This window comes from Myodes glareolus, chromosome 6 (assembly GCF_982192425.1).
Source record: "Myodes glareolus chromosome 6, mMyoGla1.1, whole genome shotgun sequence".
Lineage (NCBI taxonomy): Eukaryota > Metazoa > Chordata > Mammalia > Rodentia > Cricetidae > Myodes > Myodes glareolus.
In genome coordinates, this window is record NC_142031.1 from 75,239,510 (window position 1) to 75,265,458 (window position 25,949).

The 25,949-nt window shown below is 39.8% G+C and overlaps 1 protein-coding gene and 1 non-coding gene across 3 annotated transcripts in view; both read left to right on the forward strand.

The window, feature by feature from the left end:
• Tnip3 (TNFAIP3 interacting protein 3) overlaps positions 1 to 25,949 on the forward strand; it is a 109,175-nt gene that overhangs the window by 28,223 nt on the left and 55,003 nt on the right. For both annotated transcript variants that reach the window (XM_048416263.3, XM_087907269.1), the window contains exon 3: positions 19,020 to 19,113. In XM_048416263.3, coding sequence (XP_048272220.3) covers positions 19,020 to 19,113 — 94 coding nt within the window. The remainder of the gene's footprint in view (positions 1 to 19,019; positions 19,114 to 25,949) is intronic.
• Positions 11,143 to 11,244, forward strand: LOC146894294 (U6 spliceosomal RNA). Its single transcript, XR_015002524.1, has one exon. It is a non-coding gene; the product is annotated as a U6 spliceosomal RNA (small nuclear RNA).

Consider the following 25,949-nt stretch of genomic DNA (forward strand, 5'->3'; position numbering starts at 1 on the left):
CGGAGCAGCCTCCGGGTCTGTGCGGCATGACTCCGGCATCAGCTTCAGTAAGGTCAACAAAGTTGCTAGCTGGGGGAACATCTGCTTAGCAGGGGGTTCTGGACTTTCCTCACACCTCAGAACTTCCTTTCCTGCCCCCTACTCATCTGCACTCATTCACAAGTCCATTCACAAGTCAGCCTCAGTTTCTAAAGCCCCCAAATTTCCCCTTGACCTTCAACTCCGACTCTCTCCCCCAACACCAAGTCCCACTTTTACCTGCAGCCAGTCTCTTATCGCACAGTGGCCTTTGTTTTCACTCTAACCTCGCAGATCAAAGAATCAGTTTCCCTTTCCGACACTGTCCTCCTGGCTCAGTTCTTTTCCAGTTTGCTCTCAGAACAGGGCCTGAACAGAGGAGCTGAAGTAGCTCGCTGGAGAGGCCAGGGAGCCAGAACTCTGCTGGGTGGAAAAGAACGGCATGCTCTCCAAGGATGTTAAAACACATCAACAGAAATTCCGTGGGAAAATGGATGGAAGGGTAACAGCTGGCAAATGATTCCCTTATCTTTAAACCACAACTGGCAGCCAGTCACACCTCTGTGCACTGAACGGCTCCGCCATGGCAATAGGAGGTACTGTAATCTGCAGGTTGTGGGTTTACCTAACGCTCCGAGGGAACCTGCTGGTCTGGGCATGTGCTGGGCCCCTTCATACGCGCACAGATTCTGGAGACCCAACAGCTGCCGCAGCAGCTGTGTGTGAAGATGAAAAGCGCTGCTCTGACGTGTGGAAAACCCCCTCAGCCTGGCACGATCTAACTAGGTACAGTTTTGAGAAACCGGCTCTAAATAAAGAGTACGGAGGGCCCTCCTATAAAGTTTTTGAGAAATCTTAGATTGTTAATATTCTACTTAATTTTAAAATTATACCAAAGAGACTTTGTGATTCTTGTAGTGCCTTCTCCGCAAAAAGTCTTCTTCAGTTGGTAAAGTCGTTGCTCTGTATCCTCTGCTGCGGTTGCTGTCACTGGTTTGGGTGGTAACAAAGGCAGGGGAAGTTTAAGAGGATATCACAGTCCTTTGGGGGACGGGAAAGGAGCCAAGTAGAAGTAGTGGTCACATCATCCTGTCTCACAAACAGAATAAACGCCATATGTCACCCCAACTTTGACAGAGCCCATTAAAGTGTGCATGCACCGTCCTCTGGGCACTACTTGCCTACACAGGCTCCCCTTTTTTCCCCTGGGCAGGAACATCACTCAAAGGTTCTGGTTTGACAAGCAAAAGCAAAAACAAAACAAACAACAACAAAAGTCTTTGCCATCACTCTTCAGGTCAGGTGTGGGTCAGCAATCTTCAAGGTGGATGAGCCACCAGATACATCACCTGCTCTGATGTCGCCTCACAGCTTCCCGAACCTCGATTTTTCCCTTGGGGTGCTACAAGAATGCTTTGCCTGGAGCGTTGTGATTCCAAGTGTATGTCTGACCAACTTCTCTTTTTTGGAGCCCTCTTTTCTGGCTACTGCAGTTTGGCGCCCAGAATCGGATCCAGTAGCGTGCAGGGGAATTTAGGGAGATAAGAATCAGTTCAGTGAGAAACTTCATCTGCTCATTTTGTCAGGGGTTAAAATCTGTAACTGTTGGTTTCCAGCTGCCACTTCCTCTTCCATCTACGGAGCTATGCTTGCCTTTGGCATGATGGCTTTTCCTTTGTATCCACTTGAGCCACCCAGAGATCCTTCTAGGCTACCCTGGGCAAGTTTCTATTCTTACAGGCCTCATGTTGACTCCTTACTTATATTCTGGGACAGGCTGACCTTAAATTCCTATCTCCTGCCTGTGCCTCCCCAGTGCTGGGGTTAAAGGCATTTGCCACTATGCCCAGCTCACTTTTTCTTTGAACTGTCTGTATTCTCTTCGAGGCCAGCTATAGGCCTCCAGGTTTTTACCAGTCTGTCTAGCTTGCTCCAGAATTTTCCTTTCTCCTAAACTGCTTTGCAGGTCTGCATGTCTGGCCTTCAGCAAGGATCCAGAAGATCTCCTTACAAGATTTATACACACCTATAAATCCCTTTTGTTATTCTCTTCAATACTTTGTCTTTTAATTTTTTAAAAAACAAATTTAAACACCTGAGTACCATGTGAGTTCTTTGAGGCTCAGTGCCGTAGAGGTTCCCAGACTGTGGTCACTTGAAACATTCTCTTTGTCTGATTTTGTCAATATTAACTACTTAAATTTCCAAGTATATACTGTGATTTTGTTTATTTGTTGTAGTCTTTAGGACAATTTTACCAGGGGTGAGATTTTAAAAGAATGACCTCAGTACAGGTCTGCTGTTACTCTCTGCTGCCACCTGGAATTAGGCAAGGGCGGGAAGAGTAGCACACCTTTGAGTGAGGCCAACAGCAATGGAGGTCAGCGAGCAGCCACAGAGCAGACAGCCACTTCCGCGACAGAGGAATGGGCTGAGTTTTCAGGACAGGGTTGGGAAACCTAATGTATTTGGGAGAGCATGCTTAGAAAAGGGATGTAAATAAGAGAAGGAAAAGTTGTGTAGACTCACAAAGCTTCATATCCATGGCCTCATGAGTACCTGCATGGAAGGTGGGGTTTCTAAGAAGAAAAGTACATCATCTCACTAAGCACCCAGCGATTCTTCCTATTATTTTAGGAGATGCTATTTTTTTAAGGACTGTATTTATTGTATATGTGGATGCTTGCATGCAAGTATGTGTGTGTGTGCGCGCGTGTGTGTGTGTGTGTGTGTGTGTGTGTGTGTACACATTTAGGTACAATCAGTGCCACATTATGCCTGTCATAGGACAATTTTGGGGAGTCGGGTTTCTTCTCCCATTTGACTGGAGCCCAGGGGATTTTTCAGCCTGAGTTATGCTCCTGGCACCAAGTAAGTCCATTTTTAACTCAAGACCACCAGCCTTCTTTATCTTTGCCATTCACCTTAGCTAGAACTTCCAAGCCAGGTTTATTGCAGAACTCAGTTGTGGCTTCCCTCACTACAGCATTGTTTGGAGGCAGGATAGAAGTGTGGGTTTTGTTGGTCTTAACAGAATCCTTAGAATATGAGCTCTCCAACCCTGGGTTTTTTGCTCAGTTCGTTGGTTTGGTTTGGTTCGGTTTGGTTGATTGATATGTTGTCCTAACAACTAAGAAATCTGTGGCCTATCAGTGTTGAGTAACTATTTGTAGGATGGATAATAAAACCTAAACCTAATTTTTTTAAAAAGAGATTTTGTTCTCTCTGCAGTGTTAATGGTTATTCACGGTGGACGTCTTATAACCCTTTTGTAACTGAGAGTCTAGGTCGGTGAGTTTCAGGTTAATCTTTCTAAAGGTAATGCTTTACAGTGGAGGTCACATGCTACTTTTAACCAATCCTTATGTTTATCCACTTGCTTACGGTCTTTCTGCTTTTGCATTTGATTTGAAATGATGAAAAATGTTTCTGTGCATCTTTTCTCTCTTACAACTGCAAACAAGACCTGGGTGAAGCTTTTCCTACCCCAGAGCCTTGCCACATATCTGCACTTACTCAGAAATGTAGTTATTGCCCAGCACTCTTCGCTTCACTTCTAGAGAATCTGTTTTTAAAACTAGAAAAACACATTTTCATATATACTCAGTTTTTAAATTTTTAGTCTTAATCTTTCTCTCTTTCATTTTTATGGTGCGTGTGTGTGTGTGTGTGTGTGTGTGGTGTATGTGTGTATGTGTGTGTGTGTGTTTGTGTGTGTGTGTGTGTGTGTGAAGATGTCTAGGTAAGAAACCCAAGGTTTTGTGTATGGGAATGAAGCACCTAGCCCTGGGATCCCAGTTGAGATATATATGTAAATTGTCTTTGCTTGGACTTGATCCTCGGTAACGGTATATGACATCTGTGCCATTAAACAAGGCTTTCCTTACAGAAACTAGAGTTGGGTATTGTGCTGCCCGGGGAGAAGGTCTTTGATTTCTTACCTAGGTCTCCTTGTTCACCAGAACCACACAGCCAAGTCTTCTTTCCTCCTCATTGTAGCCCACATAGTTTAGATAAAGATTCCCGAACATTGCCTCAAATTCCTCAGGATTCTTGGGCGAGTCCCAGTGTTTGTGTGTGTTTAGCTTTCTAATGAGGCTTAGTTTAGACCCTGTGTGTGCTTAGCTCTGACCCATGTTCTTCAGAGCACCTCAGGTCTAACGCTAAAGCCCATACGCAGGTTTACGATCCATCCGCCTGAAGATTTTGAGGGTGGTTTCTGTATCACACTGACAATAGCTCACTGCTTTCTAATCGACTTTCACCTGTCATTAGTGTCTTCAAGTAAATGCATTGCCTTTTGAAGTTAACTCTCATATAAATAAATCTATTTGTGTTTGTTCCCAAATCTCTTGACCTAAACTTTTATTCTAACTAGGAATTTATTTCATATACTGGCTTTTCCGGAGAATCTGGCGAAAATAGGAACATTTTAAGATGTAATTTCTTAACTACAAAAGAAAAATCTTTCCATGGTCTGATGATGCCTTGCTCAGGAAAAGTAAAATATAAGATATTATCCCAACTCCCCATTTTTGAAGAAAAAACATAAACATAGAAAATGAAGCTGGTGAGATAGCTCAGCTAAAGCCTCCTGCCACCAAGCCTGGCCAACCGAGTTCCTTCCATCCGTGAGATCTGCCTGCTGGAAGAAGAAAACAGACCACGCCCACATACAGCTTCATGACTCTTCTAAAACCCTAGTTCTAGGTAATTTACTAACTACTGTAGGTCATCTATCAGTACAAATGTAAAATGGACTTTTATCATTTTCTTATTTATAGATGCAGAATCTATAAACATAAACGGGAAATTGTGTCTTCATTTTACGTGTTGAAAATGCATTCTTAATTCCTGGCAGATGCTGTGGCTCAGACCTTGCCTTGGGCAGGTGATTGGAACTGTGAGCTTCAGATTCCTTACCTGTAAGAGGGAAGATGGTTCTGACTTCCAGAGGCTTCCCAGGTCCCCTTTGTCTTTTGCTTGGGGTGAAGCTTGAGGCCTTGCACCTGCTAGGCAAGGGACTCTCAAAGCTGCTTCCCTTGCCCATCCCCGTTTTTAAACAATACATTATCTGGCCTAAGGAGATTCTCTTGGAAATGCCAGTTACATGAAGCTCCTCTATCCTGCCACATATTCAAAACTCTTCAATTTTTAGAACTATTTCTTTCAGATTTTGTGTAGTTACATTTCTACACATGTGAGACTTGCCTTTATGTCAAGCCTATGAAAATTAATGGAAAGAGGCAATTGATTTTGCAACAAATATTTTCTTTTCTGATTCTTCATGTGAAAATCATGTGATAGTTGCCATGTGTGAACAATATCAACATTTCATGAACGATAAAGAGGACTCCTTTTGGGGCATTTTATTTAGGAATGAGCAAACCTTTCTTTATGCTCAGAAGTGAGTAGAAAATAACTGGTTTGGCAGATTTTGCATTAAAATATCCACTTATGTGATGTTTTCCAAGGTAGAATGTCACAATGTCAATAGTTCAATAAAATCTGTAATTAAAAAAGAATGTTATGCACATTTATTTTATCTAGAATTCATTAAAATAGTAAATATATATGCAATCATATGTAATGGGCCATACACACAGAATATTTATAGAAAGTTATTAGTTTCCTTTTTTTTTCTAGTGAAAATGGAGCCTTACCTGTATATTGAGGGCAGACTTCTTGCAAGAGAAGTTCCGTGGAGAGGTCCGCAGGGGGTGGAAACCTTCCGGTTCTGAGCTTCTATTTATGTTGACTGTTTCAAATTTGCAGTTTAAATACCACAGTGGGAATATTCCTCTTCCTTTTCTGGAATATTTAGTGCTGATCTGTACAAAGTGACTTAGTGATGATCCCATATTTATTTATTTAGTTAGTTTATTTGCATTAACTTCACAAATACCAGAGACAATGTCTTGGCCTCTATAAGTGATAATGTGGAGAAACTACTGGTCTATGCCAACCTGTGGGCAGCAAGGTTTACTGGGGATCAAACTGCCAGGGTCATTTCTGAAGGGGTGGGCAGAGAGAAGAGCATGTGGCACAAAACCAAGCACATTTTCTATGTCAGCAGGGTAGGTGTCTGATCACATATGGCTGTTGACCTTTGGGAAAATATTAAGGGGGAGGGTCCTGAAAGATTAAGAGTGCTTTCTGGCAAACAGGAACACACCTAAACTTATCTGCTTTCTGGTGAACCCACTTTTAGTCTTGTTTATCTGATAATAATTGTTCTGCTTACCGGGCCAAGTTCTTCTGTTTAGGGCAAAGTTGTCAGTACCACCCCTTTTTTTGAGGGGTTGGGGGGCAGCTTTGGACCTAACATTCAGCTTTTTTTTTTGACACTAAGGGAGGATGAGTTCTTTGCTAATTGCTGGTGACTGGGGCCATGAGAAGAGAGAAGTCATGAATGCTAGTCAAAATAGGGTCAAACCAGCAGGCGATGGTAAGAGACCTGAGGAAATGGTTTCCCGACCTTTGGGTAATTTCACTAAACTCTCCTGAAGGGATCCAAAGAGACAAGGAGCAATGATTCTGAGAAGGATAGAAACCAGGGAGGCATAGAAGTCAGGGCCCCAGAGAAGACCACAGCAAGAATCCCAAATTGGAGTTGACTTTGAAGGGCATAGTTGCAAGCCAGTTCATTTTCACTTCTTCAGATCGGTTCACATTGACTTCCGGCAAGTCCATGACTTGCCAGTTCTGCAGGATCACCTGTGGCTAGGGAGGTGAGTCTGTTCTGAAACAGATTCAAGGTCACCAGTGATTCCTGGATGGTGTCTGCGAGTCTAGTGGAAATCCACTGGGATGGAGTTAGAGTAGGAGCAGAAGGTAAGCTAAGGAGCTAAGGGAAATCTTTACTTGCTATGTCCAGGTTTGACTTTTTGCCTGGGAGGTCTGGAAGACAAAGAGAACACACACCCAACAGGAAGGGAAGGAAGGGGCCCTAGGACCTATGGGTCCAAGTCACAACTCCCTAAAAACTTGCATGAATCTTTTAAAGATGACAAAGGAGATATGTTTTAGAAATATTAGTATGACCACTGCCTGGAATCTTCACTGAAATCCTCATTGTAGAAAACGCAGTTAATAAGAAAAGCCTGTAAACAGTTTGAGCAAATTGATACCTTTGAGCCAGAGCAAAGTAAATCCTGAAGTTATTGTCTTTGCCAGCATTCTCTTGCTATGAAAAGGCACCACAACTGTGGAACCTGTTGTAAAGGAAAAATATTTAGTTGAGGCTTGCTTACAGTTTCAGAGGTGTTTTCACAGAGGGAAGCCTGGAGGCACACAGACAGACATGGCGCTGGAGAAGTAGCTGAGAGTTCTACATCGGGATCTGTAGGGAGCAGGAAGATAGCCACTGGCTCCAGTGTGGGCTCTTGAGACCTCAGTGTCAACCCCAGTGACACACTTCCTCCAACAAGTCCATACTTCCTAACCCTTTCAAATAGAGCCACTCAGTAAGCATTCAAATATATGAGCCATAGGGGCTTTTCTTATTCAAACTACCACAGTTATCAACACCATAAAAGCATAAACATTCAATTGTAGTACTTACAGGAAAAAGAACGAGAATGGAGGGGAAAGAACTTAAGGATGCAAAAGATGGTTTTGGAATAAAAGCAAACACTCCTCTGTCCAGAGGGCTGGATATATAGATTTGACAGAGATGTTTGACATATATTTGACAGAATAAGAAGTAGTATATGTAGAAAATGACCAAAAGAAATTTCGAGTCTGTGACTATAATGAAATTCCAATTACCAAGACTAGATTAATAACTTATCACAACTCTGTTGATTAATTTTAAACTTTTAGTTTTAACCTGGTGTTAAACACAGCGGAAATGTAGGTCATCAAACCTACATCTCTAAGGCAGTTTCTTTTAACCGGAGTAGACCATTATAACTTTAGGAATTTACAAACCTTAATCATCAAGCATATGCTATTTTTAAATTCTATTTTCCATAAACCTTGCTCACGATTTTATCTTTACCTGTCATTTTCACTCTCAAGGCAAAAACCATCAGACAAAAATCCATCCTAATCCAAAATATCTTGGAGACCTGCTGTTGTCTTTTTAATGTAGGGAGATAAACTAAACCATCTTGGAAGCCTGCTGCTGCCTCCTTAGACTGAAAAATTAGGCACACAAGCAGAATCCACAGGACCAATTGTTTTGTGGATATTGCCATAGCTGGTTTACACCGTGTAGCCAGCTTAACCAAAATGGCAAAAGGCACAAGTTATATCTCCCTTTAACCTTAGTAAAATTGGCTGCCAGTCACATGGTTGCTTCCATTCTGATGAGGCCATCAGATAAAATGGCAGCAAGCCACATGGTTGCTATTTACGCCAAAAGGTGAGTCCACCAGGCGCACACACACACTCATGCCTGTTAACGTATTTCCTAAACAAGAGGTGAATCCAAGTTACATACAAGCATGCTGTAGCAGAGGAAGATTAATAAAAGTATTTGTTTTTATTCCAAAACTATCTTTTGGATCCTCAAGTTCTTTCCCCTTCATTCTCATTCCTTTTTCTGTGTATAAATTTTTCTGTGTATAAATTTTTAAACTATCAACCTTTCTGTTACAAGTGTTAAGGTTAACTTTGTTACAGATTTTATAGATATTTTAAATCACATCCAATAGATTTACAAATAATACTGAGATAAGGAGTTTACACAATGGTCTTATAAATTCTGAGATTAAAAGCTTTTATACATTAGCAGAAGTCTTTAGAGACATGAGAGAGGGATTATTTAGAGAAGTAAGCATCTGTGACTACATTTTGTCATTTTTAAAGATGGTAATAAAAACCAAGGGAAGGAGTATGAGATAATCAGTAGTCATATCTGTTGGGAATAGTTTCATTTCTGCTGTTTTTATGCATTTATTGCCATCCTGGGCTGTCCTCTTTTGCTCTCCTTATCCCAGTCACAGAGTCAGGTGGACAGTTTCATACAGCACAGAGACTTTGGAGGAAACATTTAAACATGCATACTTGGATCTGGAAAAAGAAGGCCACAGTCTAACTGCAGGGCCAGCTTTTCTAGAGTAGAACAACTTACAACAATATCTGTTATTGTCCATGCTCAAGAGTCAGAATCTCTATACGACCAGAAGAAGGGGCCAGAGCAAGAGGGCAAAGAAGGCTTAGAGATGTAAGACATTCAAGAGTGGGGAATAGAGAAAGCATCGAGATAAGGGAATTTGGGGATTATTTGCTTGTGTGGTGGCAGGCATTGTTACAATCTGTGACAATTAGCCAATGGGCGTGCCCCTGTCTGGATGTTGAGACTGATGGCCAAGTTTGTGCCAAAGTCAGGCTTTTTGCAGGAAGACAGTAAGGCTTAATGGAATCTCTTGCGTCTGAGGAGAAAAAAGGTTAGAAAGTCAGGGAAGGAGTCATGACACTAACTCTGAATGAAAATAATTTATGGCTAGAGACGGAGCAAGCTCCTGGAGGATGAGAGAGGAGGCAGGAGGGGAGACAAGGGTTTCTACAAGAGCAAGGACGAGGTTGGAGAGACTTAGGGAAGCTGCTGTAGGAGTCCTGCCCAGAAGATTCTAATAACACAGGAAACAAGACACAGGGAAAGGAAAGGGTAAGGTGCCAATCTTAATTTGAGGATGTCCCCAGAGGGAAAGAGACTTGTAAGAAAGATGTGTAGGATCCATGGAGGGGTATTCCTCCTCCTTATAATAGGTGCCCAGGAGTCAAGTTTTACCAGTTACTCTGTCAATCCTTCATTCCAACAGGATTAGAAAGGATTCAATCTAGTCTCGAGTCTGACATTTACTGTCCCCAGTCTTTTCTGTCTTGTAGTCTATGACACTTCTTTGTTCTTTCCTTGGAATTCATGATAAACCTCCAGGACATTACAAACTAATGCCCTGTAGCAATTCTCTCAGCTTCTCTACACTTAAGTTTCCTCAGAATTGTATTTTAATGTGTTCTACTATCTGATTATAATTTGGAATTTTCTGATGATTTTGACTATTATTTGTGTAAGCTGCAGCTATCTCCCAAGGTTCTCTCATTTGTACATTCCTGTGTGCATGGGTTTGTACTTGTGTGTATATGTGTGTGCATGTACATGCATATATATGTATGTGAATGTGTGTACTCATGTGTGTACAAGTACATGTGACTATGCATGTTTGTGAGTGCACATGTGTGTTCACACAAGTATGTGCAGGATAAGAGGTTAGTATCAGATATCTTCCTCAAATACTTTCTACCCTATTTTTGACAGAATCTCTCTTAAATTGGTCAGCAGCAAGCATCAAGGAGCCTCCTGTAGCCACGCCACTCCTGTCAGGAACAGAACTGCAGGCTCTTTCCATGTCTGTCTTTTTTATTTTTTTCTTCACATGAGTGTCGAGCTTGGGTCTTCATGCTTGTATAGCAAGTGCTGTACTGACTGAGCCATCTCCTCAGCCCAAAGATTCTCTAAGTTATTCTTTAGTATTTACTTTAATACCAAGTATTTTTTTAGTAAGATACAATGGAATTATATAAACATCCCATTCTTCATCAAACAATGTTATTGACATAGAAATTAACAGTTCATTTGTTGACTACAGTCCCCTTTGCTTGTGGTGTGAACTGAACCCTGGCCCTATGCACATGTGTAGCCGGCACACTACCATGGAGCTACTCTTAAGCCTTAAACTGTAACTTTACTTTCATTTATTTTGGTGTTGAAAGTATTTAACAAGTTCTTAAAGAGTTCCCTGTTTTCTAGAACAAAAAGAAATCCTAAGTTCATAAATTTCATATCCATATGAACATGGCAAAGAAAATAATATAGATTATTTCAGTTTACATATATTGGTTTGACAATTCTTTTGATCTCAGATACTATGTCCCCTATCCTTTTGTCAAGCTATTAAGAGCAAGCCTCTGTGATGAGGTGGAAAAAGTTACAGAACATTTTCAATCAAATAATCACTGACTGCTACTATATGTGGGGTAATTCTATATATTTATCAAGCACTTTCTAAAATGTTCATAATGTATATCTACACAGTGCAGGTAATTCTGCTGTACAGAATATCCAACATGGATTGTGGTTACACAGATACTTAATTAAGAAAAATAAGTAGAGATGCTCTTTTTGGTTGACCATTTACTAAAACTGTGGTAATTTAAAGATTAGCATGGTCTCTGCACAAAGCAGAAATGCTAACTCATGATATATTCTGTACTTTGAACCAAAATATATTTTATTAAAACTCTAAAAATGTATTAAGCAAAATAAGTGAGCCATAACTTTTATTCACATGGAAAGCATACATTCTGCTCCTCTGTCCATCCTCCCTCCATCCTTCAACATCTCAAACTCTGAAGTTAAAATTCAAGATGAAAACCTCAGGGAAACAAAAGCAACGATTTCCTAATGAACTAGATGCAGAGCGCCCTCTAGAGACACCATTAAATTAATGCAGTATTTCCCACTCTAAGGAGGAAGGTAGTGAAAGGCCAGACAGTGAAGGGAGCCAACGTGCACCTAGTCTGGTCTTCTGGGGGTTGATGGTTCTTCTAGACACAGTCACAAGAAGGTTGACTAATATACGCAACATCAGAAGAGTGACCTGGATGATCCAAAATATAGGCAATAAATAAGGATGCAGCCAAGAATGCAGAAGGGCAATAACATTTACATCCTGGTCACCTGGACCTTAATCACAGCAATGAAATACAATTTTAGAGTGTTGTTTACATTATTAAAAACACATGACCTTGGATAAAACTCTGGAAATGTTTCTTCTTGCCCAAGAACAATACTATTTTACACATTATCTGAGGGTCATCCAAGGACTCAGTCAGTAAAGGTGCCTGTCAATGGGCCTGCCAAAATGGTATCCCGTGGCCCACATGGTGAAAAGAAGTGACCCCTGTAAACAAATAAATGTAAAATTAAAAAACTTTAAAGACTCTGAGAAAAGGCTTTTTCTTCTCCTACTTCTCAAGCCACAACTCTTAATGTTGCCATTATTATGGTAACTAAAACATTAAGACTTAATAACTTAAAACACCAATGCAATTTCTTTGTTGACTAATTCCCCCCCCCCCCAAATCCAAGAACATATGTAAATATCAATCATACTGTTTTGTGACAACATTCTTGGAGAGAAGCAAATGGAAATTCACTCATCCTAGATAGGGATCCACAACAAACAAAAGTCAGAATACCATCGAAGCCCAGCTTGGTGAACCAATTAATTGATTAGGGTTTAATACAAATGTAAGTAAGGCTTCACATACAAAAGCAAAAATTACTCACGTAGCTGCATCACCAAACACCCCAACAAGGGTGACAGATCATAAGAGCTGGAACCCTGAAGCACATAGCACAATTCTCAGGCCATCCTAGATGTGAAAGAGTGTCTTTTCCAGGTAATCTAGCTGGCCTGGGCCTCTTTCCAGACAGTCCCACTGGTCTTGAAGAGTTTTCACATTCCTCGCTATGAGTGCAAGCTCAGAGAGGGTGGAATCCAGTGAATTTTGTCAGTTTCAGGGACTTCCTAAAACCTTTCACTTGTTTTCTTTCTGAGTTTTGATGAGCTCCCTCCAAAACAATGTTTTATTTCAAATGAAGCTGTTACACAACATATACTAGTAAAAATTAACATGCAGAACTCTAAGACTTGTTCAGGATTTTTGGGACCACACTTCTCTGTCTAGGTTATGTACTTGTGGTCTTTGAGCATCTGGAAGTATTTCCATTAAAAAAGAAACTACTGCCTATTTTTCCTTGTCTCAAACTTGAATCTTTGTTCTCCAAAATCTTTCCTTTGAAGGCAAGGCTTGCAACACAAGATAAAAGCTCAAATTGCGACTCTAGCAGTAAGTGGGCAGGACATGTGGACCCAAAGGAAGAAAAGCACTAATTCTGAATCCCTGTCCTGGCTTTGCTGTCTGTCCTTTGCCCTACTGATAGAGGCTTCTCTGTCACATATGAGAAGAACTAAGAGGTCTTCTGGTGACTCCCAGAAGTATGGTTTTCTGTCTTGTTTGTTGAGTAATTATTTCCTCCAGGAATTTGCCTACAATGCCAGTGCTAATTAAACAGTTATATCATGTGACCAGGAAACAGTTTGAGTTGTATGTTCATTGTGTACCACCAATGTTAACATGAAAGCATGACTCAAGCACAGACTAAAATGAGCAACTGCCCAGGGTCTTACTCAACTCATGAATAAACAAGGTATACCAAAAGATAAACTGGTTCAGTCACAGAGCGCTTGAAGAATTAGGTGTATATATTAGCAATTAACAAGGAACTGTTAGAATAAAGGTTTAGATTAGATACAAGGCTTTCTTTTCAGGCAATAAACCGCAATATTTGAGGATTTCTTTTTCAATTTGCAAATCGTATTTATTATTCAATTTTCCTGCTTTACCCTATGCTCCGATGAAAATATTTACCATCTGAAAAGAATATAATATTTTATGGATGTTATCTTTAAACTGACTTTATTAGAGAATTAGTGACAAAAATCATAGGAAAGCATCTGTGGTGTTCAAGGTTGGTAATCTTGATCACTATGTGCATATGAAATAATGTACACCCCACAAAGCTGTCTTCTGGTCTTCACATATCTGTTATGGCCTAAAACACCCTTAACCACATCACACATACACAACAGAAATTTAAAAAATAATGACTCTTAATTGTCATTACATTATAGGCATCTCTGAATAATTCCCTAAAAGGCACTACTCCAAGATAAAGTGTCAAACGGATGACTAATGGGGACACAAAGATGCATGGAACATTAAATAGCATATCCATATCTACAGCATCTTAAGCTATATTGTAATATATACAGCTGATTATTGACTCTCTAAGCTTTTGACATCTCTACCAGAGAGGGTTTTCTACTAGAAATGATTCTACAGGCTAGCAATGGCTTGCTTCAGATCAACTAATAAAATTTAGATAATTAAACAACCCTGGGTGAGCTTTGTAAACAATGGCATTGAAGACAGCCATTTGGGGGCTTAATGTCTTAAATGTTTTAAAGATGTTTCTACTGAAAACCTTTGAACTAATTCTGAAAGCAGAAGAACTCCAAAGATTCCTGGCAATTGCTCATCCTCTCCCCTTCCTCTCCGGTGGTCCACTGGGCTCTGGGAGAATAGACCTCTGTGGGGGAAACAACTCATAGTCATATAGAAGCCAGGAGAAGCTAGTTCCCAAAAGTTCATTGTCAAATTGGCTTAACAGACTGTCCTCACTTTTCTCCACTAATTCCTATAATAATTACGTGATGAAATTTTGCTTTTAAGTGGCCTTGAGTGTGTGTGGTGGGGGACAGATTTGTATGCATGCGTATATGAAAGTTAAAGGACAACCTGAGGTTCATTCTTTAGGCATTGTTCATCCTTTCTGACATGCTCTCTCACCAGTCTGGGGTTCAGCAACTAGACTAAGGTAGCTGAGTGGAGAACCTGGGCCTTGCCCTCCCAGGGCTGAGATTGTGTTTGGTGTGATGTAGTTTTGTTGTTCTTGGGGACAAACTCAGATCCCTTAAAGACGGAGTGTCTCTCCAACTTCTCTGGTTTTTGTTTTGTTTTACACTCCACTGCAAACCACAGTTCATTGTGTTACAATAAGGATATAACTATGTGGATACAATTAATTAGTGACTTAAAAAGAAAACAGGCATCTATCACGGTTAACAATTTCTGCCCCCATTGTCAGGATTGTGACTCTATAGAGAAAAAGCAGGCTTGCATTTCTCTTGGTTTTCAAGAACATCAGAATTCATAAAGCATAAGGGATTATACTAATTAAAAACAAAGCACAAATTATTTTCACCTACTTAGTTCTTACATTGATTAGATAATATTCTTGAAAAAGTGTTAATATTTTTACAAAATCTAAATAAATCTTCTTATATTCAACAATGTCACTAATCATTTTATTATCTTCTATACAAAATTAAATTTTTGTGCTTTTTAAATTATTTTTCCTGTTTTTTAGCAGTATGCTAAATTTCTGAGTCCTTCTTTCCAAATTCACTTGTGACATCACTTGGTAATCACGTGGCATCCTTAGAATAAAGTAACAATGGTAAAGCTCTATTTGGGAGTATGCAACAACACCTCTCCTGTGCTGTATTATCACCAAACCTAAACCCAGTAAAACACTGTTTTCCTATTTTATAAACCAAGCCAATGGGATCAGAGAGGGACTTACACTAGGGCCCATTATGTTTGACCTTTGAACAGCATTTATCTATTTAGCTTCTACTGAATTCTTTCACAGAGGCTTCATATGGAGGTTCTAGGTTATACTCAGAGTGGCACAGACACGGGCAGCAATGAGAAAAAGCAGATTAACACAAGTGCTACCCAAGATGCAATACCTAGAGCTATGTGTGCCCTTTCGCCTTCCATTCCACTGGAAGCCGAGCACCAGCTGTGCATGCCCTCTCCCCACTCTCCTTAGGAGTGGCCAAACTCGCTGACTCCTGCCACTACCATGTGATTCTCTCCTTCACTATTCCTTCTCTTCTTCCTACAGTGACCAAAGTCAATGATGTGTGGCTACTGAAAGGAATCACCATCTTCAGAATGTCCTGTAACCCACCTCTGAGAGAGGATGTCTCTTGGTTCTGAGTCTGGCAGACACATTTCCAACCATGATTATATCAAACAGATGTATCAAGGCCTACCTATGGGGTAGACCCATAGATAATTATCCACCTGTCCAAATGCAAAGAGAAGGGAACTTCTGGGTTTCATGCATGTCAAGCAACTAAGCAGAGGCAGTGAGAATCATCACTTCATAAGGGTTTCCTCTGTGATGTCAGGACTTTGCAGCAGTTAACACGTAGTTGAGGAGGTGAATATACAGGGATGCTCGAGGGCAATGACTGTTTCTGAGTGCCCATTCTGAAGCTGTTACTATGGTTTCCTGGATTGATGATCCATGCTTTGCCTCAGCTGACCCATGAATGTTGAGGTTATTTGTATGCATTTTAGACAGCATCCAACTTAATGTTTATAATTGTGTTAATCAGTATTTCCAATTAAATATCACCATGGGATCACTCTATTCAATAACCGGTATTCATGGAGGTACTAGGTCTGCTGGGGGAAAAAAAACAAAAAAAAGTAAATGAACATTTTTCATAGAACATATAGAGGTGGATATGGGAGGGAGTGAAACTTTAAAACCATATCAAAATAATCAAAACTCTAGAAAAAAATAAAGCAGAACTGAGGGACAATTGTAACAGAGTGTACAAAGTGGGTCTGTGTGACTAGTGAAAAGAAGCATCCTTAATAAAGTGGCATTTGAGCAAGACCTAAGTAAACTGGGTAAGCAAGAGCCACAAAGCCAATGCTTACAGTCAGGCCCCAAAAAGGGAACTGTTTGACATTTTCCATAAACTATGAAGAAACAAACGTGGGAAAGAACAGGGAAGAGAGAATAGAAGACAAAGTCAGGAAGGCAGCGAAGAACCAGAACATTTCAGGACCAGGACCTCAGAGTGGATCTTCTCAAGGGATCCCTCTGCCTGTGTTCTTAAAATGCTCAGAACCACTTGCTTTTCTGCCAAAGGTTGTGATACTAGGAAGTAGTGTGGCCTCTTGGCAGGCAAGTCCAGATCACCATACAAGTCAGGAAGCAACCTGAGGCCTTGGTTGTCTGTGTGCTCCAGTTCTACTGCTTCGTAGAGTCCTGATGAATCTAAGGTTGGGGGGCAGTTTCTGTGATGAATAATTGTGATAGACAGTTGACTGATTTCAGAGACACCTGCAGGACTAGCAAAGCACAGCTCCAGGTCTGTCTGCAAGGGAAGATCTGTCCACGGGCCCCATCCAAATGCTAGGGGTGTGATGAAATGGCGGGGAAAGTGGGGGGACAATTGCTGACACAACCATCATTTTTTCTGCCATCGAGCCCCCATAAGGCTCTGCCATGTTTGCTGCCCTTCCAACACCACCCTGATTGGTCCAGCTGGCCATGGACAGACACCTCTGAGACACTGAACGAAAACAACATCCTTGCTCTTATCATTGCTCCTTTCAGGTATTTGTTAGTGACAAAAACCAACATGGTTGTGGAAGGGTTTGAGGAATCCTCTTAGAAGAGTGTGGGAACCTTGAAAGTAGATTTAAAATCTGTACTGTGCTTATTCAATCTTTCTGGATATGAAAGGTGCTCAGTGGCTCAATAGATTCTGTTTTACAGCAGGGTGGAGCAGGGTATATGTGACAGTGTAAGGTACAGACATTTCACAGTCTGCTAGGAACATTAAAGGAAATGTGAAGATCAAGTTTCATTATTTATAGATTTTTTTGCTACAAATAACAGAAAACAAGCAAAATTATCTTTGCTGTTTACAAAAGAGAGAGATAGCTAATTGTAGACATGGGGCAGTAAGGTCAGTTGCTTACTTTGGGTCTAGTAATTATGAGCAATAATATCAGGTGTTATCATAAGCCTAAATGGTATTGCTTCCTCCTGGGAGTTACTCTGAAAGAAAACACTAGGTTGGGCAGACAGCCCCATCAGCCACTGCCCTGCAGACATACTGTTAGGCCTTCTATCTCCTTGCTAATTTCATTTGGAGACATTTTAGAACTCCTTCTTAATTCATGTGGTTCTCTCTCTCTCTCTCTCTCTCTCTCTCTCTCTCTCTCTCTCTCTCTGTCTCTCTCTCTGTGTGTGTATGTATGTATGTATGTATACAGAAATGCTACAGTTAATGTGAGTTGCATTTTAATGAGAAGATTTCTCTTTCATGCCAATGCAAATGGGAAAGAATAATGATCTTGCAGGCTGGAGCAGTGTCTCAGCCTGGAAAGGTCAGGCTCGCAATCAACAGACAAGAATACTGGTCTTGTACTGAAAGGGCATGCTAAACTCTCAGTGCCACCAGTGACTGACCGCTGGAGTACAGCTTACAGTGGTGCTCACGGATGAAGCAGAATTAGATTCTTCCTACACAGCTTCAACATACTTCTAAGCTATGAAGTGGTGTTTCCCTCTGCTGAGATTTGTTGTTAGGTTAATTGAAGTACTCAGGTAGGAAGAAAAGTTAATAATAAGGCAGGAATAAAAGTTAATAGTTAAGAATGGTTACAGAATGGAAGTAATATTTCTGGAATTTCACAGTCATTGTGTATAGTGTCCCTAGCAAATCCTTTCTTTGGCTCCTGAGATAACTAATTAAAAGTACATTATACTATCATTTTATCATACTAACTTTTCCAGGTTTGTTCATTTATGTTTTATTGAATTTTCCTTGTCCATATTACATCTTACTAATTCTCTCTTCAAACTGTATTCATTTCGTCTTCAAATATTTTATTCTTATGCTTTGTAGGCCTTGCCTGGGAAGAAGATTCAGATGACAATGTCCTTGTCACAGAAGCATAAGAACCTGAGTTTGAACCCACCTGCAGCCAGTCACAGTAGCACACATCTATAATCCCAGTATCCCCAAGGCATGATAGGAGGAGGAATTGAGAGTTTCAGAAGCTTGTGGACCAGCTAGCCTGTCATACACAATAGTGAACAACAAAGAGAGTCTGCCTCAGACAAGGAAGACCTAACAACACCTCCTACCTCCATGGACTTTCTGTGACATGAATACATGCAGAGTCATACAAACTCATACACACATCATAAACACACACACACACACACACACACACACACACACACACACACACACAGAAGTTAGTATGTCATCTGATTGATGTGAGCCTGGTCCTGTCCTACGGGTGTTACAGGTGTGATTTCACTGAACACATCAAAATCCTGAACTCAAGCTAACATAGCTACAATATAGGTAACAGTGACTGTGAGTACAGCCTTTGGTTGCACCTGTTGGCAAAGAAAGATTGCAGAGAGTCCCTCTACACAAACGCCACCTTCCTGTCACCTGTAAGCCCACTGCATCCTTGGATAATCTTAATCCCCTTTATCGCACATGACTTTCCCGTGTCCTCTTTGCCAGGTGTGAGAGCATGGAGCTTGATGACAGAATCCGGGATCTGATAGCAGGCACCCCAGAGGCCACATCCAGGCATAGGAGTGTCCATTCTCCAAAGGTAAGAAGCTATTTTCCTAATACACACTTTCTTTCTCAATACACACCCAACAGTTTGTTCACCCAAATCTTTTATGGTTAGCCAGGAACTTCTCTGATGGCTGACAAGGTAACATGAACCAGCTTAGTATAAGTGTAAGTGTAAGTATAAGAATAAGTACAAGTACAAGACAGTATAAGGTCCCTACCAGGAGAAAGCCTGAAGCAGCACCAGGGTTTGCAGGAGAGTGAGAAAGAGTCCTGCTACTAGAAAGAACACCGAATACAGTGAAGGCATCTTTAGGGAATGTGACTGACCCACTTTTAAACTCAGTACAATTCTTGCCCATGTTTATTTGCAGGTGATTTTATTTCCTTCTGCATTGCTTTAAAAGGTACGGCGGGGTGGGGGGGCTTTACTAATGAAAGGAATTATTTGGGCTTTTAATTTTCTTGCCTTTGAAGATGTTTCTCTGTGGTACTATGTAGTTTTACTTATGTTTGGGCTACCAGCTCACAAATAACAGGAAGATTTATTATTAATTATGAAAGCTTGGCCTTAGGCTTTTCCCCAACTAGCTCTTTTTTGTTGTTTGGGGTTTTTTGTTTGTTTGTTTGTTTATTGAGACAGGGTTTCTCTGTGTTTCTTTGGAAACAGTCCTGGAACTAGCTCTTGTAAACTAGGCTGGCCTCGAACTCACAGAGATCTGCCTGCCTCTGCCTCCCAAGTGCTGGGATTAAAGGCATGCACCAACACTGCCTGGCCCCAGCTAGCTCTTATAACTTAAACTAACCCATTTATATTAATCTACATTCTGCCATGTGGCTCAGTTTCCTCTGCTCTGTACCTTTTCTCTGACTTCTTCAGCATTTTCTGGTATCTCCCCTCATGTAGACCCCCCCCTCCAGTCCTGTCTGTTCTCTCTTGTCTCTTTATTGGTCATTCAACTCTTTATTAAACTAACCAGAAAACACCAAGATAAAGACACATCTTCACAGTGTACAAAAATATTATCCCACAACAGTACCACGATGCAAATAGAGGTTAAGCTCGAGGTGAGGATGTGGTAGACAGCTTTTCTAGGAATGCTTCATAAAGCACCAGGAGCTGTACAGTTCTGGAACCCGTCTCTAACAATCATTTGTAAGATTCAATGTGAGTACTATTGCACTCATGACTGATGTTCAAGGCTAAATACCTTAGATTTTATAAAACATAGTTTCAGTTCTTATTGGTAATTAATACTCTATGAGGAAAATATTTAAGGATTCACAGAGAAGACTATAAAACTCAGACACAAATACTTACTGTAGAGAAAATGGGGACTAGGTGCCACTAAACAAACATTTACTGTCAAAGATAATATGCAACCATAAATTCACATACTTAGGTGACACCTGTGAATGGGTTGTTTGATCCGTTCAAAGGGTCATGACCCTTTGAAGAACTACTGGGTGTGGCCTTGCCTTTGTGACTGTATAAAGCCTGAACTCAAATGAAATGACTTTCCCTAACCCTTGGGGTAACCTCAGAATATAAATTGTCTGATGCCCTCAATAATGATGGCTGTTGCATGAGACTTTAGTCCACCTCATTTTAGACTCCACTCTCCTCGGTTCACAGCACCAGCTACAGAGGCAACAATAGGCACCTCCACAAGAGTGACACACATACACAGATTTCCAAGTACTTATGTGTGGAGCCATGTGTGTTACAGTTTCCTGAGCTAGGGATTATAAACACATCCTGAGCAATACTAGTAGAACCAGGGGATGACTAAAGGAAACAGTGCAAAGGAAAATAAGATGGAACAAACAGAGGAACAAAGTGTGTGTGTGTGTGTGTGTGTGTGTGTGTGTGTGTGTGTGTGCACGTGTGTGGTGGAATGACCTTTTCACAGGGATCACCTAATATTTGAACACAAATATTTACATTATGATTAATAACCATAGCAAAATTACAGTTATGAAATAGCAATGAAAATAATTTTATGATTGGGTCACCATAACATAAGAGGTTGTAGCATTAGGAAGGTTTAGAGCCACTGGTTTATGCTGTATACAGTCACAAGGACAACTTGTGCTTGGAAATCTCAATCTGAATAACGATGGGTAAGATGATGGATGATCTAAAGTAAACCTACTTTTATTATACTTGGGAGTGGGTTGACAACACATTACAAAAACAAACCCTATTAAGGAGAAACGGACGGTCTAAGACTTTTGACATTTTTCTTTGGAATTTTCTCAGAAGTTCTCAAAAATTCTTCTCACCCAGCTTTGTTCATGGATTGTGCTCTTACAGCCTACGAAGTCAGTAACAAGGGTTAGATCACCTGGATCTAGTGTTGTAGCCAGTTGTGTGTCTCCTAGTGGGAGTGCTGAGAATTGGGGTACTCCGGAAAAACAGTGAATCCTTTTAACTGCCAAGCCATTTATTCTGCCTCAAACTTCGAGTTTGGAGATACGTGAATTTCTTTTTGATAAAAATATTTTTTCCACATAGTATATTCCAATGTCTACTCTCAGATCCCCCCAAATCGTCACCACATCACTCATCCAACTCTGTGCCTTTTCTCTCTCTTTTTTAGAAAATAAACAGACAAATATAAACACAATCAACCCAGAATAAAACAAGCAAACAGAGAATAACAAAAAACAAAAACAAAAATAAAGAAAAAGCATGAGAAACACACCTTCAGAGACAAAACCCATAAAATCACAAAATCAAAAACCATAATATAGAAAGAAAAGACCAATAAGGTAAAAAAAAAATGGCTAAGTGGAGAGTACTATTGAGTTTGTTTTTGTTGGCCATCTACTGCTGGACATGAGGTTGGCCTTTCAGAGAGGTTTGTATATCTAGGGGAGACTTCTTTGGAGAAAAATAATATTTTCTTTATTAACAGCTGTCAATTGTTTATAGTTTCTGGATTAGGGATGGGGGCTTATGCATAGCATCTCAGCATTGGGGCCCTGCCTCTTTTAGACCTGTGCAGGCCCTGGGCATGCTACGGCAGTCTGTGGATCCGTGTGTGCATCAGTCCTGGTGTACCTAGAAATCCTTGTTTCTTTAGTGTCTTCCATCCCCTCTGCTCTTACAATCTATTGGTACAATGAACACTGCCAGTTGGGATGAAGGCTTTAGCTAGGGACCGTCTTGAATTCTCCATGTCCAGTGAGAAAGTGCTGTTTTTAGCAAAACGTTTTGCCATCAGTTTTTGGAGAGAAAGCAATAGCCTGGGTTGTGTATATGTGTCTATACGTCCCGTTTGATCAACCTCTTAAGTAGATGTGACCCATTCCTGACACTAGAGATTTCATTTGGTGGTAGAAGTCTAACTGGGGCTTGGTTGCTCCCATTATTTAGTGATCCCATTTAATTTATTTCATATATGTATAAATTTGGAGTAGTTTCTACTGTAGTAAGTTTCCATTCAACCCCTCAAATAATCCTTAGTGATAGTTACTCCCCTCTTTGTCTCTCCATAACTATATATTCTATTTCTTCTTTCTTGGTGGATCCTTCCCCCCAACACCCTTTGTCCTTCACTCTATACTTAACTTCTATGGTTATATTGATCTTAGTATGTCTACCAAAGGCTTAAAAACTAACAAGTAAGAGAACACACACACACACACACACACACACACACACACAATTTGACATTTGAGTATGGGTTATTCACTCAGTATGATATTTTTTAGGTTCATACACATTTCTGTGATTCTTTTAAACAGCTGAATAATATCCCATTATGGGAATGTATCTCATTTTCATTATGCATTCTTCTGTTGAAGGGCATCGAGGTTATTTCCATATTCTAGTTATTATGAATAGAGCAGCAATGAAGACAGCAGCGTATCTCTGGAGAAGAATATAGAGTCCCTTCATTAAATGCCCATGTGCGTATAGCTGAAACTTGGAGTAGAGGGCTTCCTTGCTTCCTCAGCAGCTGCTTTTCATAGTGGATGTACAAGTTTGCCCTCCCATCAGCAATGAATGAGTATTACCCGTACCCCACATCCTCTCCAGCATAAGTTGTCATTTGTTCTGTTGATCTTGGCCATCCTTTCTGGTGTAAGATGAAATCTCAAGGTATTTTTGATACTGATACTGATAATACTGGCCATATTTAAGTGTTTCTCAGACATTTCTATTTTACCTTTCAAGAACTCTCTCTTTGGTTCTGCAACCCCTTTTAAAACTGGGTTGTTTAATTGAAGTCCGGTTTATTTTAGTAATTTATATATTTTAGATATTAGCCTTCTATTGAATGTGTAATTGGTAAACATCTTTTCACAGTCTGTTGTCTGTCATTGTGGACAAGTGATGGTGTCTTTCGCCATGCACAAGCTTTCCTGTTTTGTGAAGTCCCATTTGTTAAGGGCTATTCTTAGTGTCCATGCTTTTGGTGTCCTGTTCAGAATGTCTTTTCCTATGTCAGTGAATTCAAGACTACTCCTTACTTCCTTTTCTATCAGATTAAGTGAATCAGGCTTATGCTGAGGTCCTCAGTCATGTGGAGTTGAGTTTTATGCAGGGTGATAGATCTGGATCTACTTGGATTCTTCTGCACATAGCTATCCAGTTTGAGCAGCACCATTTGCTGAAGATGCTGCCTTTTTCCCAGTGTGTAGTTCTGTTTTCTTGTCAAAAATTGCATGTCATTAAGCTTGTGGCCTCAAGACTGGGTCTTCAACTCAATTTCTTTTGTCAATGTTTTGTTTTCACACCAATATCCTGCTTGCTGTCTTTATTACTATAGTTCTGTAATACAATTCAAGATAAGGGATGGTGTTACCTCCAGCAGTTTGGGGTTGTTTTAGCAATCCTGATTTTGTTGATGTTGTTGTTGTTTCTTTGTTTTGTTTTTGTGTTGTTTGTTTGTTTGTTTGAGACAGGGTTTCTCTGTGTAGCTTTGGAGCCTGTCCTGGAACTTACTTTGTAGATTAGGCTGGCCTCGAATTCACAAAGTATTGCCTGCCTTTGCCTCTTAAGTGTTGAGATTAAAAACGTGTGTCACCACTGCCAAGTTATCCTGTTTTTTGTTTGTTTGTGTGTTTGTTTTGTTTTGTTTCCACATGAAACTGAAAATTGTCCTTTCAAGTTCTATGAAAAATTATGTTGAAATTTTGAGGCTGACAGTATTGAATCTGTAGATATGTTTTGGTAGGATGTCCATTTTCACTGTATTAATTCCACTTATCTATGACCATGGGAGATCTTTCCATCTTCTGATATATTCTCCAATTTGTTCCTTCAACGTTTTTTAAGTTTTTATTATTCGCTTGCTTGGTTAGAGTTATACTAATATATTTTTTTCTTTTTTTGAGGTTACTTTGGAAGATATGTTGTCTCCCTGATTTCTTTTTTTCGTCTGTTTCTCACTGGCAAATAGGAGGGCTATTGATTATTTTGTAAACTGCCTTTATTATTTTGAAGTATACCCATTGTATCCATAGTATTTCTAAGACTTAATGTGAAGAAGTGTTAGATCTTGTCAAAGGCTTTTTCTTCTAATGAGATGATCTTGTGGTTCTTCTCTTTTAGTCTGTTTATATCAATTTGCATATACTTCATGCCTGTATCTCTGGGATAAAGCCTATTTGATCATGGTGGATGAGCTTTTTGATGCCTTCTTGGTTTTAGTTTGCAAGTATTTTACTTAGAATTTTTGCTTCTATGGTCATTAGGAAAATTGGTCTACAACTTTCTTTCTCTGTTGGAGCTCTCTACAGTTTAAATATCAGAGCAGTTGTGATCTCTAAAAAAAATGGGCAATGTTCCTTCTGTTTCTATTTTGTGGCATAATTTGAGAGGTATTGGTGTTATTTCATCTTTGAAGGTATAGTAGAATTCTTCCCTGAGTGCATTTGGCCCTGCCTAGTTTTGGTTGAGAAACTTTTAATTACTGCTTCTATTTTACTAGAGGCTAGGGGTCTGTACAAATTGCTTATCTAATCTTGATTTAACTTTGGTAGATCCTACATCCAAGAAATTTATCTATTTATTTTAGATTTTATAGTTTACTGAAATACAGATTTTTAAAATATGTCCTTATGATTCTCTAAATTCCCTAGAGGTCTGCTGTTATGCTCCTCTTGTCTCTAATTTTATTAATTTGGAGCTACTCTCTCTATCATTTAGTTAACTTGGCTGAGAGATTGTCAATCTAATTGATTTCCTAAAATTATTAACCTGTGTTTCGTGGTTCTTTGCATTGTTTTTGTTGTCATTTCTATTGTATTGATTTCAGCTCTGACTTTGATTATTTATTGCCATATACTATTTTTGCATGTTATCCCTTCCTTTTTACAGTTTTCAAGTGTACTATTAAGTTGCTAGCATGAAATCTCATCTTTTTTATGCATTGCTATGATCTTGTCTCGTAGAACTACCTTCATTGTGTCTCATAAGTTTTGGTATGCTTTGTTTTCATTTTCAATCAATTCTAAAATGTTCTCTATTTTCTTATTAATTTTGTCTTGACTCATTTTAGATTCAGCGATGAGGTGTTCAGTTGCAATGTTTTTATACTTCTATATTGATGATACCCAGTTTTAAAACATGGTCAAATAGGATAGAGTGTTATTTCAATTTTCTTACATCTGTTGAGACTTGCTTAATGTCCAAGTATGTGGTCAAGTTTGGCAAAAGTTCCATAAGTTGCTCAGAAGAAAGTATATTGTTCTATGTTTGAGTGAAATGTTGTATAAATTTCTCCTCGGGTCACTTGATTTATAATGTTATTTTACTACAGCTTTTCTCTGTCTAGTTTATGTCTGCTTGGCCTGTCTATTGGTGAGACTGGTATATTAAAATCACCCGCTATCACTGTTTAAGGGTCAATATGT